Consider the following 18,735-nt stretch of genomic DNA (forward strand, 5'->3'; position numbering starts at 1 on the left):
GTTGCAGAGCTCCTGCGCCTTTAACAGCTGCATGACAAGCAGAAATTGGACAGGTGAAGCTCCAATATGGAGATTGCAGTTGTCTTTTACTTCTGAAAGGGTTGCTGTGCGCAAACCTCCTAAAGGTGCAGCAGCTTTCATCACTGCATTTTCATGCGAGGAAAATTTTCACCTTTCAGTCAGAGTGGGAATACTACACGGGCACCATTCAGGGAAACCACTGGAACCCTGAAGGGGGTGGAAATGCAACGATGGGGAGCTTCGCCAGTTGAATTTCTGCCTGTGATCCATATGATAAAAGCACGTAAGTCCTGCCCCAGGGGAGGGATGAACGCCTTCTGCAGTCCGCCATGAAAAAAACACGAAACTTCCAGTCGCAAAAGTCGAGGAACTATTAGCAATGCGGAGGCGGCTACATTGGCCACAACCAGCGAGAGGCCGGGCGAGTGTTTCCAGTCAGTTACTGCCGGCGCCTCTTCCTCCTCGGCGCAACTTCCCTTGGAGAAGCCCGCCCAGGCCGCGCCTGACGAGGAGACACCATGAGCTGCGCCGCGCTGCTGGGCCTCCGGGCAGCCGTTACTGCCCCGCGGCTCTTGGGGGCGGGAAGCAGCAGCAGCTGCCGCCGCCGCCGTTGGAGCAGTGAGCCGTGCAGCCCTCAGCCGAGCCCTGTGCGGATCGGCTGCGCCTCAGGCTTCTGGGGAGACACGGCGGCCTCAGGTACTAGCGAGGGGCGGCAGCGTCGCGCTCGGCCGCACAGCGAGCGGCAAAGGGGACCGGCTGGCCTTTGGCCCTCCGCCGGCAGCTCCTCCTGTCGGCTGTGTGCCGAGACCCCCCCGCAAGCCGAAGCGTTAGCGGAAAGGCGGGAGAGAAACGCGCCCTCCGCCCGAGGCTTACGCTTTTCCTTATTAAGGCAGCCCTATGCACGCTTGTGTAGGGGAGAGTGCTGCTGAACTCAGATCTACATCAAGCAGGATATGACACTTTGAAAACTGCATATGGAGTGTGTCCTGGGCCCCAACAGTTGTCACTTCTGTTATAAAGTGTTTTAAAGCAGTAGTGTAGATCCTGCCCCACTTCTAAGTAAACATCCATAGGAGTGCACTTTCCGACCCTTTGAACGCCCCTGACGTGCCTCACCCTCACCTGCTGCCTCCGTTTCCCTAAAACTACGACGTACATTTATATGTTCTCCTAAGCTGTCTCTCCTCAGGACCAAATTCCTCACACGGATTTCCTACCCCGACTGTACTCCTTTATGCACAGATTGCTGCTCTCACAATGACAGCTTGTTCAATCTCTGATCTCAAATTCCAACAGCTGTTGTGTAGAAGAGATTAAAGTGTTGGACTTGGGCAGGGGAGATCAGGGTTCAAATCCCTCCTTAGCCATAAAGTTCACTGAGTCAGCTTTGGTCAGAAGCGTCAGTTTAACTTTCCTCACAAGGTTGTTGTGAGCATAAAGTGGGTAATCCCCATTCACTCTGAGCTGAATGGAGGAGGAAGAGATGGGATACAAGTAATAATACTGCACCCAAGATTTCTACAAGAGCAGGCTTGCTTTGCATAATTCTAAAGTAAAAAAAGGAAATGTGCAACTCAGTCATCATGATTTTAGGCACAGATGCAACATACTTTGGTACCACAGAAAGGCAGGACTTGTTTAAAAGGACAGTTTGAAAGCAGTTGCAAAACAGGTTTTTTTTCGGAGGGGGGGGTGCCCAAATAGGAAATAAATAAATAGCTTCTGCCTAAACAAAACAGGCTTGACTCATCCAAAGTTTGCTCTTTGAATAAAGTGCTGATGAAATCGGGGAAGAACAAGACAGCAGATGGTGCTAACTTGTTGTTTACAGCACCAAATCTCGGAATTAAGCTCCATTGGTGATACAAGTAAGCATGCATAGGACTGCAGCCTTCAAGTGTATAATCTGGCCTGTGAATACATGTTGCAAACATGATTCTGAGGCTGCAGTTCTAAACACTTGGGAATAAATCCTGCAATTCTAAACATAATTCTAAACACTTCTGAGCAACCATGAAAAGAATGTTTAGCAATTGCATGGAACTACAGAGAAGCTATTGTGGATGGGTGGATCCAAAATGAAAATCCAAAGACTTGTTTATTACATTTATATCTTGCCTTTCCTACAAGGAGTTGTACATGATCCTCCTCCTATCCATTTTATCCTCACAACAGCCCTGTGAGGAAGTTTAGGCTGCAAGTCATTGACTTGCCTAGCCAAGTGGTCAATAGAACCCAGGGCCAGATGTACACCTTGTGTCATATCGATAGGATCCCATCCTGGTGACTCTATATCTTTCTTGCGCATTTATACCTTGTAGCGCACACAATGTTGTGGCATTTTAGATAATACAGAATAAAGAGCAGGAACAAATGCTAGAAAAGCAGTATACAGATGTGTAATGTGCCCCAACAGTTGTTAATGCAGTTCAATGCTGCTAAAAAGCTCGAGTGTAGATCTAGCTAAGGTCTGCTGAGTCCCAGTCCAGCACTCTAATAACTACTACGTTACTGGCTCTCATATCTACCCCAATAAAATCATGTGGGAACTACGATTTGGAGAGCTGCAACTTTTGAATGGCATACTGTTAAAGTAGTTTGCATACCATGTTCTTTAGTTTGACAGTCAACTAACAGTCATATTTTGCTTATTGTAAATTATTTTGATTCAAAGTTCTTATTCAGATGTTAATCCTGAGCCAGTCTTTAAACATTTTTGACATTTGAATTTAGTAGGGAAAAGCCAGATACAAAGCTTATTTGTTGTTCCTTTAATATTTTGCAACTGCATTTTCTTTGTCTTTCTCTATGGCTATGTATAATGTGATATTAAGCATTGTTATTAAAAAAAAAGTTCAATTAGATTTAACTTCTAGGACAGTGTGCATGGGATTGCAATCTAACAATGCAATCCTATACATGCCTCCTTAGAAATAAGCCACTGAGTTCGATGGGACTTATTTCTAGGTAAGTGGGTATAGGAGTGCAACCTCAAGGCACAATCATATGCATTTAGACAGAAATAAGTCCCCAGCATTCCCCAGTCAATATGGGCATTGTCAGAGAATAGCACACTTTGGTATGTGCCCTGGATCTTTAGAGCTGCCTCAATGCCTGCTTCTTCTCTCTGAGCTCAGTAGCCCTGCAGTTACTAGGGAACCTTAGGACTCACTCCCTTAGCAGACCAACAGGGGATTGTAGCTTAAAGGCACCAACCTTTTAAACTAAAGAGACCTTTTCTTCTACACTGCTACCTTTTCTTCTACACTGTTCATTGTTTTCTCTGGCCTTAGCTAGACCTAAGGTTTATCCCGGAATCGTCCCGGGGTCATCCCTGTGCATCTAAATGACACACAGGGGATCCTGGGAGCAGGCAGGGACTACCCCAGGATAAACCTTAGGTCTAGCTAAGGCCTCTGTCTCCCTACTTTTCTGCTCTTACATCTGATTGCATGTTTTCTGAAGCAGAGTCTGACTCAAAGCATTCGGTTTTAAATACCAAACAATGCCCTTGTCAGCCAGCCTAACTGACTGGGGAATGCTGGGAGTTATAGGACCTTTTTCTGTCTAAACATGCATAGGATTGTGCCTTAAGACACTTTTATCAGGGAATAAGCCCACTGAATTCCATCAGATTTACTTAAGAGCAAAGACACATAAGATTGACCTATAAATTAGTTTCAGTTGATCTACCAATATAAATGGGCAGTGAAATGTCACTTAAGAAAAAAAAATGACCCCAAACCTGAATTCAGTGCCGTTTGCTGCAAAAGAAATCTTGAGGGTGCTTCCAGATGAGGATTTTATTGCACCATCGCCGTGCCTCATTCACCAGAAATTTACAAAAGGGTTCAGACTTGGACTCATACCCACAACCCACTCCACTTCTTCCATCCCTTTTCCCCGTAATGGAAAATCCATTACGGGGAAATTTTTTTTTTTATTTATTTATTTATTTATTACATTTTTATACCGCCCAATAGCCGAAGCTCTCTGGGCGGTTCACAAAAATTAAAACCACAACAAAACACCCAACAGGTTAAAAACACAATTACGAAATACAGTATAAAAAGCGCAACCAGGATAAAACCACACAGCAAAGTTGATATAAGATTAAAATACAGAGTTAAAACAGTAAAATTTAAATTTAAGTTAAAATTAAGTGTTAAAATACTGAGTGAATAAAAAGGTCTTCAGCTGGCGACGAAAGCAGTACAGTGTAGGCGCCAGGCGGACCTCTCTGGGGAGCTCGTTCCACAACCGGGGTGCCACAGCGGAGAAAGCCCGGAAAAAAGTTGGAATAGTCACACAATGCCTTTGGATTTTTAGCACTAAGACTCCCTCCGTCCAGAAGTACCCAAGAGAATGTGCAGAATATATTTTTCCCTGTATAATCACCCATGGAATTAAGGGCCAGGGTTTACAGGTCAGTTAAGAAAATATGAGCTTGGTATTTTGTTTTTTGGGAGTTAAATCACTGGGTATGGTGCATTTGCCTTGATTTATATTTTCTATAATAATTCCATTTCATTTTGGGGGGTAAAGAATGTGTGGTCCTCTAGATGTTGTTTGGCACCAACTCCCATCAGCCCCAGCCAACATGGTCAGGAAAGATGACGGTTGTAGTTCAGTATCTGGAGGTCTACAGGTTACCCACCCCTGCTGTAATACAGTGCTTAAATATCTGTATAATCCATGCCCAGGATGAGGCCCAGTCTTCAATACAGTAATGTTGTTATTGATACACATGTTTGTATGCTACAAAGTCCATATTTATGAACTGCTTTGAAATACATTTTTATATTGCAATGTGATTTTTTTTCTATTAAAGACAGTTTATTTCATTGTATTAGTTCCTCAACTACTCTATGGAGGGAAGCTGGATTTCCTGGTTTTTGATTACCTTTCTGAAATTACAATGTCTTTGCTAGGTACTACCAAAGTCAAATCTCCAGTAAGTAAATTTGCTTTTTTGAGAAATTGAATTCGAATTTGTCAGAGCTGGAAGACTTGTGTAACATACCTCTAACTTGTTTATGTTTTGAATTTTTGAAATACTGGAACAGTAAAATCTGTTAGAATTTCAGTTATCTGAAATCCTAATTTCCTGAATTTAAGAAGTACTTCTCTTGTGGCTCTGTGCAGGGATTAGACCTAGTAAGCTTTTTGTCTTGTATTTAGAAGTAATTGAAAGCTCTCCCATCTGTATATTTCGAGACTATCGCTTTTCCCCTCATCTGAAATATTTTGGAATCTTTCTTATGCAGGTTAAAATGTAGAAACTGTTATGTCAGAATGGAAAATTTGCCTGGCTGAATGAGCCTGGATTCTGACACAATGTGATCCATTTGTATTCATTCATAGAATTATTCTAAAGCACTTTGATGACTAGAAAAATGTTAGGTTGGGATCAGCTCCTTAATTGTTGTGATTTTCACTGATCAGAAAAAATAGCTAGCAGAATTCTTTGGGTCATATTCTGTTTGGAAATAGCAGCAATTGAAGGTTCTCTGATTTCGGGAATAAATTTAAATGTGGCCTTTCCAGTTCATCTTAAACAACACTGGAATTGTGATTGAAATGAATGGAAGATGCAGTATTTTGAGGATTAGATTATCAATTTCATAATCATCAGCATAGAATATTGAACTTCATATGATTTGTTTAATGTGGATAAACCCACTGAAATTAGTGCACAAAGATGCACTTTAACTGTACTGTATTGTGGCTTGTTCTTGTCAATTGCAGCTTTATTATTTGAAGGACATTTCAGTTTGTTATTTTCTAATTAACCATGGATGAAATAGAGTATAATTGTTGAATAACATATTTATCTCTTGCTTCTCATGTGTTGTTTCTTAAAAAAAAATCTGAGAAATTTTGTTTTGGAAAGGAAGTGAAAACTTTGCTGCTACCTAAATTGCTGGCGTGTTTTTTTCTAATGATCTAAAACAAACTTGAACATTTGTCTGTTCTGCTAAAAGTGTTTGCAATTTATGTTTTTATTTCTTTCAGGACTTGGGATATACTCCTGATTTTGTATTAACGGCAATGGCTCCTTATTTAAAGGACATCCACAGAAAGGGTATGATGCAGGGCATTTTATATTTCAGATTGCTTCATAATTTTAAATTGTGGTAGTAACAGATTGTAAGCCTATGCGGCAGGGTCTTGCTATTTACTGTGTTATCTGTACAGCACCATGTACATTGATGGTGCTATATAAATAAATAATAATAATAATAATAACTACTTGTGCCGTCTTGTTTATCATCTTTAAAAAGTGTATTTCACTATTCCTAACAAGTACATTTATTTATTAATTTTTATACTACTATTGAGTCGAAGAGGCTCACAGTAATCAAAATCCAGTACGAGCAACAGTTACAATTTAATACAAAATATTCCTGATGGGGGGATTCTCAGCTGGTGCTGGATCCAGGAATGAACTAGGGGTGCCCGGCTCTTCCAATAACATATCTTGGCTTACTTTTGTAGTGTGTTGACTTGCATTAAGCCAGAGTTCTCGGGTTGTGACGTAAGGGGAAATTCTGGCTTAATACAAGTCAGGATGTTCATGGTGAAGCTGGCATGCAATGGGAGGAAGGGAAAGCTCACCCTCCCCCTGCTTATTCCTGGATTTATAAGCTATAGTTTATGAAACTGAGGCCTTAGCTAGACCTACCTTTTAATCCATGACGGAGGAGGGAAGATCCTGCGATGTGATTATCACGAGATCCCTCCTCCGTTTACACGTGAGGCGCGACAACCTCAGGAGGAGAGGTGTCACGCCCGCCATTTTTAAATTTTTAAAACGACACGAGTGCACGAGCACTCGAGCACCAAAACGTACGTTTTTTTTAAAAAAAATGTAATTTCCCTGCTCCCCCCACCCCACTCCCGATGGGTGCGGTGCTCCTCACGCGGAGCTGGGTCAAACCACGGCAATGGGCTACATGTTCCATGGTCTCGGGCTCAGCCCGAGACCGCAGAAAAAGCAGGCCCAAAGTTGAGGGCTCTGTCCTGGGGCAAGGGAGGGATGATCCCTCCCTAATTCTGGGATCCCCTGTGCGTCATGTGAACGCACAGGGACGATCCCGGGGTTCGCCCCGGGATAAAGCCCCGTCTAGCTAAGGTCCTAGTTTATGAAACCTCAACCAATCATCCGAACTGAGCCAAATTCTTTTCCAATTTACAAAAACTGTCCTGTGTGCTCACCTTGAGGCAATTGTTATTGACCACAAGTGACTATTTAAAGATCTGTTTCAGTCCTTTTGGAGCTACATAATACTATAGGGATTAGGGAGTTAATTAAAAATAAAACAATCTGAGCGAAATAGTCAAGTGGGAAAACGATTTGTATGTGAGTGGTGTATCTGTTATTCATAGTCCTGAACTTTTTGTCTTGCTTAGGTATTCGTGTTGTCAGCAATGCTGGTGGAATGAATCCGCTTGCATGTGCTGCTGCTCTCCAACAAGTGGCACAGAAGGCTGGTGCCGACTTGAAGATAGCTGTTGTTACTGGGGATGATTTGATGGGAGAGGTATTTCAGTATTATTATTATTTAATGTTTGATTAGAGTTTGGAAAGTTTGGTAATTTTTTGGAGAATAAAAACAACAGATATGTTTATCATAGATGCCAGAAGCCTGGCCAGGTTCTTGGGGCTTTCATTAATGGGACTTACGTTAATCGTGACTAACTTAAGTCTCATTCATTTCAATAGGTCTACACTAAGTAGGACTAACATTGGCCACTACCCTCAGGCTTTTTGTTTTTTTATTGCTGATACAGCTAACTAGGAGTTGATGCATTGACCAGGGGCTATGTATGAGTGAGCACACTGCCTCCTGCCTGCTTGCTGCTTCCACTTTGAGCCCAGAATTATGGGTTATTGAGAGGGAATCAAACCAGAGTTTTAAACCATGGTTTGTTGTTGAGTTAAAATTTGGGGGTGTTTTCCCTCCAATAACAGGTGTTCCTGGTTTGTTTTCTAAACCAGATACAAACGCATGGTCCATTGTTACATCAAACTGGATCATAGAACAGGGTACACCCATTAACAAAATGGATAAATAATGGTTGAGAGTGCAATCCTCTGGATATTTATTCAGATGTCCCATCATGTTCAATGAGGTGTATTCCTAGGTAAGTGGGCATATGATTGCAACCGTTGTTTTATTCACAGTGAGCTTGAATGAGGTATGAACCCAAGAAAGAACTGTATCTCTTAGTAGACCCGAAACAGTGTAGAATTAAGTAAAAAAAGATTCCTATTGTGAGAGCTTCAAACCCCCTCCAGCCTGAATGCTCACCAAAGAGAATGGCTTTAGTGTGTTTGTGTGAGGTGCGGGGGAGGTGGAGGAGAAAGGCCTTCAGGCAAATCTCTCATTCTTCCTCTGTCAACTTCATTGAAGTTATATGGAATGACAGAGTGACTCTCACCCCATGAAAGCAGGAGATGACCAAACCTTCCTTTGTCGTAAACTCCACCCACCCACCGTCTTTCAGCTCCCTCTGTTGGGATAAACACTAAATTCTGTCCTAGTAACTTGCTGTCTCAAATTGATCTATATAATTTCAACAGCTGATATAATACACATTTTGCATGACTATGCTATATTTTAATAAGTTTAATATTTGATAGTGGTGGCTACTATTGATAGGACAGTGATGTGATCTTTTATCACTTAAGGTGCGATCCTATGCATGTTTACACAGAAAAAAGTCCTACAAAGTCCTGGCATTCCTCAGCTAGCAATGCTGCCTTGGGATGCTGGGAGTTGTAGGACTATTTTCTGTCTAAACATGCCTAGGATTGTGCCCTTATTTGCAAACACAATCTAGTGAAAATAATGGGATTTGTTTCCAACAATTCACTGGTTTTAAAGGCCAGGCTACATTCAGACATCACATTTCGAAACTGGATAGCTCTCACATGCTCATGTGTCTCAACCATGGTTTGCAGTCTTGATTTGGATGGATTGCTCAAACTCATTACAATAAACTATAGTTTGAGGAAACCATTCCTATTAAGGCAAGAGAAAGAAGGGGGAGCAGGGAGCTTTTGACTTTGATGCTTGTTTCTGTTTCCCAGAATCATATCACTCTGGTTCATTGGTTAAATATTGAACACTTTTCTGAAAATGTATTTTCGTATTCTGTTTGTAAATTTGCCTTTTGTAATAGAGCAATTTTGTCTAGAATTACTGCAGAAAAAGATACTTGAAAGTTACAGTTGTAATGTCAATAATATCATATTAAGTGTTTATGTTTTGGTATGTTGCAGTTAAACAACATAAAAGAATCTGTCTCAAAAGGAGATAATGGGAATCTGTTTCCAGAAAATATTCATAGCATGAATGTATATCTGGGGTAAGATTTTAAAGAAATGCATTTTGTGCAAAGGAGATACTTTTTAGAGGATTGGCATAGTATACATTTAGTTGCCTGAATTGGATAGAGTTGGGGTGGGTTTATATTTTGTTGGAATCAAGCTAAATAATCTTGCTTCTTGATTTGATACATGTATTCTTAATGCCAAGTAACTTCTATAATGATACTAAAGCAGTCACTAGTGAAAGGTTCAAGGCCCTGGAGCCTGTGATGAATTCTCTGCAAAAACTTAAGGGACAATAGCTTGTGTGATGCCAAAGCTGTCAAGGTGAAGGAAAATGGCATCATCTCTAGTTATTGGGAAAACCAGTGAGTACCTATGTCTGGTTTTGTTTCGAGGAGTCTGTATTGGTAAAGACTATGCTAGAGTATTTTGAGACACTCACTTTAGATGTGTTTATGGTCTTAATTCTCAAGGTAGGAAGAAATATTTTCTAACCCAGAACAACCTATCATACGGTGAGGTAGTTTACTATAATTTTATTTTAAAAGACAGGGAGCTCAATCTGAGAAATTGTGGCATGTCTAAACTTGCTTGCTTGCTGAATACATGCCTAGGCTATGCTATAGAGCCTTTCTAATGAGCATTTATTGTGCACTTGTGATTCCTCATTTATGGTAGTTTGCGGGTGCTTTACACCAACATTGTTATCCTCCAGGGCCTCTCTCATTGTTTGCAACCATTTTAGCACAGTTTTTTTTCCTAACAAGGAATGTCTGGTATATCTATGAATGATGGCATGAAACCCTAGCGTATTTGCTCAATTCCACTATACCACAGCACCACCTAGTGGTTTTGTAATGGAACATATAGAAAGGCAGAGAAAGAAAAACCCCAGAAAAAAATTGTGTAAAGGACCTGTTCTTAATCCCACAAAGAATCTGGAAGCAGAAGCCTCAGTGAAGTCACTGGTTAAAAGCTTCATGTAGAAAAGTCCTAAAGGTCCAGCTGCACCTACCCCAGTAAGAACCATATGTTTATTGTTATGCATTTGATAAATGAATCAGACTGTAACCAAGCAAGATCTGTTCTCTATTATTATTATTATTATTATTATTATTATTATTATTATTATTTCTCACAGCTCAACTAAAGAGAGGGGAACACTGTGCAAGAACTGTGCCTGCTGGGTTGTATTTTGAATCCTTAAGATCAAATGTTGAGTTATTTTGAAAAGTGAATAAATGAACCCAAGATTTTTAATGATTAATACTTTGTTTCTTCAGTGCAAGACCAATAAGCAGAGCTCTTGACCTAGGAGCAGATGTTGTGGTGACTGGAAGATGTGTTGACAGTAGTCTTGTATTGGGACCATTAATTCATTCTGTAAGTATGAATCTGTGATTCTAAAATAGTTTCTTCCTATACTAATCATCTCTATAAATGTTTAACAGGTTCCCTGCATTTTCCTCCCAAGATAAATTCTTAAAATAAAATACAAATGTGCTTCCATTATTCTAAGTTTTATTTATTTCAGAAGTATAAAACGTGATTCTGAGATTGATAAAACATCAGGGGTATATTGAAGAAGGTTGCTAAGACCAGGCACTGCTCATGTGCAGCTTTCATTTATTTTAGTAAGTTTTAAATGGGAACAGTGCTCAGAGAATTGTGTTTTCTCTGAATTTTTGACATTGTTCTCCATCAATTTGCTGACTATATAAAAATTAAGCATTGTTATTCTTATTGCACATGGGGGGGGGGAAATTAAATAGAGGACAAATCTCCTATATTCTCCTATAATATTTTATAGTAGTTGTTGGCGTTTGGAAAGCTACACAAAATAATTTTGCACTAATATTACATACAGTTTTCAGTTGTGTATTACAGTAGCATTGTGTAATTTTTGTTGTATGTTGAAGTTATTACGCAGTGTAATCAAGAAAAGATCAGTAATTATTTACCTTTGCAATATTTTTCGTGTTTTCTAACGTGTGCATGTGTGTAAATGGATGCAATCTTTATCTTTCTATCTGAAATATACAGAACACTTAGGGCAATATCCTAAGTAGAGTAGATCCATAGAAATGAACGAGATTTAAGTCAGTTACAACTAACTTACATCCTATTCATTTCAATGGGTCTAGTCTATGTAGGACTAATATTGGATACTACCGTTCAGTTGGATATTCTGTTATGTTTGTTGTTCTGCAAGAACCATGAGACAAACATATTCCAGTTTTATCAAGGCAAGCTAGTTCTTATGAATGGATATTTTGACATTGTACATTTTAAAATATTTGCTGCTTTTTTTAAATAAATATATAATTATTTAACCACTTTGGGCCAGTTCATATGATTGTCAGAGCACTCCATGGGCTGTTGCTTGGTTGTGGGTGGTTTGTAAACCATGATGACAACCCATCCTGCATGTTTACATGCCATTATAACCTGTGACGCCTGCCCAACATCGCAACTATTCGCAAAGCTACCAGCATGACCTGCACCATACTGTGGCTTAAATAAGCCATGGTGGGCTCTGAGTGATTATGAACAAGTCCTTTGACTCTATTTACAACATGCAAATTATTTAGCTCACCACAAGGTGGCACAAAAGATCAATTTGTTTTTTTAAAAAAATGTGTTATTTCATTTGCTGGCCCAGAGAGCTTCGGCTATGGGGTGGTACATAAATGTAATAAATAATAATAATAAATAAATTATTTTTATTTAAATGTTTTGTTAGGTTAAAATGTAATGAAGTAGATGCACAGCATGCTTCATTTGTTACATGAAATGTGCTGGCAAGTTAGGTCCTTTGCTTTGGAAGCCATACCTTTCAGAAATTCTGAAATGTTCCTATTAATTATGTAATTAGAGGATCATTGTGGTACACTAGCTCAATATGAAGAGATCAGTTTTGAGAATCACGTGTCTTCTGCCATGTTTCCAAGACATTTGAAGGCCCCTGTTTATAGGTCGTATCCAACTCACGTCAGCGGAAGTCTGGTCGCCCAGTGGGACTTTCCCAAACCTCCGGAGCAGTTTGGGGGTAGGGTAGCGGGGTGGGGTGGGGTAATCCATTTCACTAGGGGTTCTCTTCCATTGGCAGAACAATGCCTTTAGATACAACCCTATATCTGCAAAATGTCACATGCATGTGAGATTTCCTTCATTATTGCCTATTGTAAGTTATCGCTGTTTGTTTTAACTACGTGTGTGTGTGTGTGTGTGTATGGCTTTTAGTATTTGTGTATGTAAAGCGCTTTTAGAGATTTTATATTAAGCAGCATACAAGTTTTATATATATAACTAGTTTTCAGGTCATGGTTTAATTTGCTGCAGACACAGCTTCTGGGTACAAAGAAATGCATGTGCATGAATTGTGGGGGAGGGAGGTAAATTGGACTCAACTGAGTATTTGGATTGCTGCAGGCTCTCTATTCATGATTGTGCTTTCTGTATTTTAATAGTCAATACTTTGTGTTTCACTTAACACTTTAAACATTTTATTTTTATAGTTTGGCTGGAACAGAAACGAGTTCGACCTCTTAGCATCTGGAAGGTAAGTGATATGACTGTTTAATAGAGGTTGAGTTAAAATGTAATGATATCATCATGAGCTGAATACAGGACATTAATGGGAACCTTAATTTGAAAGGTGCACATTTAATGTTTGCTTACAAAGTTAATAATAAATATAGTGACCTTAGAAGATAAACTGGATTCCAATATAGACGTAGTATGTTTTGGGAAGCATGTAGCAATCCTCATCCACTGAGGTTGATGCGTGCACACAATCACATACATCTCTTGCTTTAATGGAAATGATGTACATAAAAGTGCGCTGTGTGCATACTTTTTGGTGCTGAATCTGTTATATATGTGGTTCCCACACTGCAGTGGGAACTCTACATGGAGTACTGAATGGATTGGCCTGGTTCAGATGATTAAATGTTGGTTTAATAAATTGTAAACTGGAAATTATGATTAGTAGTTTCCAAACAAGTCAGGATTTGGAAACCAGCTTGAAGTGATAGCCCTGTTCACACGTAACACTTAGCCACGATGTGTTAATTTACCTGCAAGACTTACGGCAGTATCAGCTACCATTTTAATATACAAGTGGCAGGGTGCTCGTAGCTTGTGTGTCATGCCAATCTTGTGTATGAGTTATTTGATGGAGTAGATAGTTCTCAAATAATCCATAGCTTGTTTCAGGGTTATTTGAGGGTTATCTACACCTTCCAACAAACCACAACACCGCAGTTGCATGGCATGGAAACCAGGGGTGCCTGCAGGTGCCATGCAAAAATGACACCTGTGGGCACCTGGCACAACAAACAGCCCCCACAGCTAAATTATGCCACAGTGGGTTATCATGTCATGCAAACCAGGTTGATGGTTTGGACATAATGGGAACCTATGCTACTTCCTGGTTTGTTTCACTGCTTGTGCAAAAGCAGAAGTAAAGTAGAAGCAAAAAGGCTATGTCTGCATGCATGAAGCTTCTGAATATCTTATTAAATTAGGATTTTGTCATCTGAATATAACCATTGTCACATTTGTCAGGTTCATCAGCACTTAATTTCTATTTTAGCTATGGATGCTGGCTAGTCTGATTTCAGCCTTCCTCTCCCAGTCATTCCCTGTTGGGAGAGAAAGAGAAAGAGAGGCTTTTAGGACCCCTGTCCATCCCAAAAGGCAAATGATGCAATCAGACCTCCTAGCAGTAAGGCCCAGCTATCTCTTCAGATCTGTGTGAACACTTGTATCAGCAAGATTCACTACAAGGACTTATTGGGGGAAATGGTTTGTGGTTATGATTGAAGCCTCTGAAGTTAACAGCCTAGAAGTATAAATTAGATGAGGATATTCCATGATCTGCTTAAACAGGAGGTTAGATTAGATAGTAATGCATTCACTGCCCATTCAATTGGTTGAAAAGGCCAATAAATACATTAAAGATTATAGAAATTGCCAATGGATCCTTTAGGCTTTGGAATCTTATTTAGTAATAGAATATATTTTCCCCTCTCTTACAAAATGGGATCCTGTAAAATAAAAGGGCCCATTACAGATGCATATTACATGTATTTTATGAACTGCTCAGGCAAAACTACATATTTTTACTTCAGATTTTTTTTGTGTAAAAAAATTAAATGGAAATGGATTATTATAAATTGGAGTGTCTCGCATTAAATGAAAATGCTGCTAAAATGCATATTACAATGGATGTTACTCTTGGTTTTCAGTCTTGCAGGTCATCTGATTGAATGCGGTGCTCAATGTACAGGTGGAATATTCACTGACTGGCATATTGTACCAGACTGGTACGTTGATTCGGTTTTGACTGGAATCATTTCTTTAATATATATTAAATTATTTAATTAAACAGTGTAATTATATGGGTGTCCTTTTAGAATATGGTACTTTTCTTTGCTCTTTTTCTGTCAAGTTACATTTTGGAGGCCAAGCCAGGTTTAATCCTTCAAATGTAATTTTAGTTTGAATTCAGCCATTTTAGTTGTGCTGTAAATTCTTTGTTTCACAATAACCTAGTTAGCTCCAACATGCCCTAGATTGCTGTTCTCAAGCTACAGACCTAGAATACAGGCTCTTTGTAGTGGAAGATATGTTGGAACTGAGGACTTCTTTGTGGGACAAGATTTATGCATCTATTCAGGAACTTAGAACCATTGAGTGTGTCTAAAAAGTATATATGCAGTGGTACTATCCAACAGTGGCATGGCCAAGGTAATTGAAAGTCTGTTCAATGATGTCCTCTCCAGGGAAACATGTCTTGGTAAAAATAAAATAAAATAATGGAGCCTTGACCATTCAGTAGTGGATATTCTATTTGATCGCCCTGAGAATTAATATCTTGTGAGCATTTGTCTGTGAAATAATAACACATATGTCATTATGTGTTAGTCTGCTGCAGTAAGGCATAGGATGCAGCCATTATTTATCTCTGCTCTACTTCATCTTTTAATGATGAGACGTCATGCACAAAGAAGAATTGCAGTTTTAATCATTGTCCGTCCATGAAGCAGGCAATATTTTTTAATTTATTTATTTATTACATTTTTATACCACCCAATAGCCGAAACTCTCTGGGCTGTTAAAAAATATGCCTCAAGATCCTCTCTCTGTCCTTCTCTTTGCCCTGTGTTTTAGGCAAGGAAAGAGCTGCCACTTCCTTATCTTTATGGTAGTCTAGCACCATTTGTTTTTGTTAGAAGGAACAAAGAAACACCTATTCTGGTTCATTTCCCTGTACCCTCTAAGCAGAAAACAGCAAGGTATTACAACATTTATCTTATTCAGTATTAATCAAGGGAAATTAATATTAATTCATACGTCATTTTTAGATTTTTTTTTATTGCACAGCATAAAGACAGTCACTTTTCTTTCACTTCTCCGACTGTTGCAAGTGTGTGAGGTAGTTTAACTGCTCGCCAGTCTATCATTCCCCATTCAGCTTTCTGTAGTGTATCTTCATTCTGTTTATGAGTCCCCTTCCAAACTTTAATTTTAGGGTGATAACTTTTTGTATTCCTGTATTTTTCCTTATTTGAAGTAGTTTAGCTGGTCATTTGATTCTTGTTAAGTTCTTCCCAAACTTTTCCCCCCCTCAAGTTTCTTCTATAATTTTAAAACTATTCGTACATTTTTAATGGTTGCTGACATATTTTTGTCCTCCTGTAAGCATTATAAGGCATTGTTTATTTGTTTTTATATGCATATGTACAACATATTATGTAAATAATTAAAGTATTCAATATTTTCAACCTTTTAGGCATAACATCGGGTTTCCCATAGTAGAATGTTCTTCTGATGGAAGTTTTATTGTATCCAAACCACCCAACACAGGGGGCCTGTTGTCATTTGGCACAGTGGCAGAGCAGTTGGTATACGAAATTGGCAACCCCAAGGAATATCTGTTACCAGATGTGACATGTGATTTCTCTCAGGTTTCCCTTACAGAAATTCCAGGTTAGTGTTGTTTGATGGTGAATGATTTGTTCTTATTCTAAGGAAATGGAAGTAGTGTTTTCGACACAGCTGTATTGTTGTTTGATCTGTCAAATATGTTTTAAGGGTGTGTGTACATAAAAATAGGAGCCACTCTTTGGAGAGTGCACTCGGTCCCACGTACTATCTTCTGTTGAAGATTGAGGTCCGGGGGAATAAGTTCTTCTGGTTTGAAGCAGACTCAACTCAACTGACATAAATTAACTCAACTTAAACTTTTTAGGGTACAATACTATATATGTCTAGACAGAAAAAAGACCTACAATTCCCAGCATGCCCCAGCCAGCTATGTTATGGGACTTTTTTCTATTTATTTTGTTTTAAGTTATGACAGTCATGATTGTTTGTTTTAAATTTGGAATGTTTATTTATTTGTTCATTTAAATCAGGCATATTTATTTATTACATTTATATAACATCCAGTAGCTGAAGCACTCTGGGTGATTCACTAAACCTAAATCCATAAATTTAACAAAATCATAAAACATAATATAAAAACCTTTAAAAGTTTAAAACAGAATGGCCCCATTCAGAAGACACCTTAAACCATGGCTTTAATCATGGTGGTTAAGCCATAACGTCGGGCTGTGTTCAGAAGAACCTTTAAACCATGGCTTTAACCATGGTGAATAAAGCAAACTGAAGGACCATTATACAACTGAAGCACTATTTGATGGTTTAAGTAAATAATTGCAAAAGTGGTACTTTAAACAAACAACTCATGGATGGGTTGTGGGGAGGGGAACAAAAATGATGAGGAATTTTGTGTTTGCTTTGGAGGCAGGATAGATGTGTCATTTGTAGAGTGAAGACAAGAAAACAGCTTATACCATAGGCAACCAATCTTCCTTTTACTGTCTCCCGTATGAATGTATGTAAAACTTTTTTTACTCCTCTCTTCAGCAGACAAGGCTACCAGAGCAGATTGTATACAATCAATAAAATAGGGTGACCATATTTTGGAAACCAAAAAGGAGGACAACATGGTCGCCCCAAGGGGGCATGTCCAGTACCAAGGGAGCGTGCCCACTCGAACATAGCCTTGGTCACTTGTCTGATTTTACAGCACACATTTAAGACAAATCTGTTCTACATAACATCTTAATGTTAAAATCACTGAAACAAAGAACAATTGAGAGATTCAATGTATCTGAAATTAACTTCACTCACTCCTACTTTTGTAGGTTTTGCTGTACTTTGAAGCTTTTGCTATACTCTGTGTGTTACATTCTCCCCTTCCCTCAAATATCTTTTCTGACTGTATCTTCACTCATTGCAAGCTGCTGTTGTTGTTAACAGGGTTTGCTACTGGCCCCAGATCTGTTTCAAATTTGGTATGGCTAAAGCTCTACCTAAAAGCTATCATGATGCCAACTTTCAGCTCTTTATCTTTAAAAATGACAGTTTAAAAAATAATAATTTTAAAACCTCATTTTTTAAAAAAATTCCTAAAAAAATCAATGGATAAATGGATCTGTTTCAAATTTGATGTGGCTAAAGCTCTACCTAAATCCTATCAAGGTACAAAGTTTCATCTCTTTATCTTTAAAAATGACGATTTTAAAAATAATAATTTTAAAACCTCAATTTTTAAAAAAATCCTAAAAAATCAATGGATGAACGGATCTGTTTCAAACTTGGTGTGGCTAAAGATCTACCTAAATCCTTTCATGGTGCAAAGTTTCATCTCTTTATCTTTAAAAATGACAATTAAAAAAATAATAATTTTAAAACCTCAATTTAAAAAAAATTCCTAAAAAATCAATGGATTAACGGATCTGTTTCAAATTTGGAATGACTAAAGCCCTTCCTAAGAGCTACCATTGTGCCAAGTTTCATGTCTTTATCTTTAAAAATGACGGAGTTATAAGCATTTTTGTTAATTCCCATTAGAGCTGCTATTTGAAAAAAAATCCGGATTTTCCCTCCCCCTCCCAGATTTGCCGTCAAAACCCCGGGCAAATCCGGGCAAATCCGGTCATATGGTCACCCTAAATAAAAAGACTGTCTTAGTCCCTGCCTGTAGGTTTACATCTAAATGACATAACACCAAAGGAAAAGGAGATGGGGAGGGAAGTTGGTAAAAAGCGAACTTAGGCACTGTGATGTTACATGTCTCTACATACTGAGTTTATGTTTTATCTGTATATTCTGGTTATAGATCTATGGTTTGGTAAGTATCCCGAGGGTGAGAACGGTAGATTTGCATGTGTCAGCAGATTGTCTGAGAGTGAAAAGGAGGGGGTAAAGTGTGTGTGTGTGTTGTGCCTGTGGGAGGCAGAGAGAGAGAGGGATTTGTGGAGATTGGTTTTAGAGTTAGGATTTTAGGATTGAGGGAA

General features: G+C 38.9%; 1 protein-coding gene across 3 annotated transcripts in view; it reads left to right on the plus strand.

The window, feature by feature from the left end:
• Nucleotides 1-513: 513 nt before the first annotated feature.
• The window catches only part of LOC134404725 (uncharacterized), a 59,802-nt gene continuing 41,580 nt past the window's right edge, over nucleotides 514-18,735 (plus strand). For all 3 annotated transcript variants that reach the window (XM_063135587.1, XM_063135588.1, XM_063135589.1), the window contains exons 1-9: nucleotides 514-717; nucleotides 4,875-4,975; nucleotides 6,037-6,106; nucleotides 7,435-7,565; nucleotides 9,311-9,396; nucleotides 10,645-10,744; nucleotides 12,880-12,923; nucleotides 14,614-14,691; nucleotides 16,161-16,357. In XM_063135587.1, the coding sequence (XP_062991657.1) occupies nucleotides 540-717; nucleotides 4,875-4,975; nucleotides 6,037-6,106; nucleotides 7,435-7,565; nucleotides 9,311-9,396; nucleotides 10,645-10,744; nucleotides 12,880-12,923; nucleotides 14,614-14,691; nucleotides 16,161-16,357 (985 nt within the window). In that variant the 5' untranslated portion in view covers nucleotides 514-539. The remainder of the gene's footprint in view (nucleotides 718-4,874; nucleotides 4,976-6,036; nucleotides 6,107-7,434; nucleotides 7,566-9,310; nucleotides 9,397-10,644; nucleotides 10,745-12,879; nucleotides 12,924-14,613; nucleotides 14,692-16,160; nucleotides 16,358-18,735) is intronic.

Source organism: Elgaria multicarinata, chromosome 10 (assembly GCF_023053635.1).
Source record: "Elgaria multicarinata webbii isolate HBS135686 ecotype San Diego chromosome 10, rElgMul1.1.pri, whole genome shotgun sequence".
Lineage (NCBI taxonomy): Eukaryota > Metazoa > Chordata > Lepidosauria > Squamata > Anguidae > Elgaria > Elgaria multicarinata.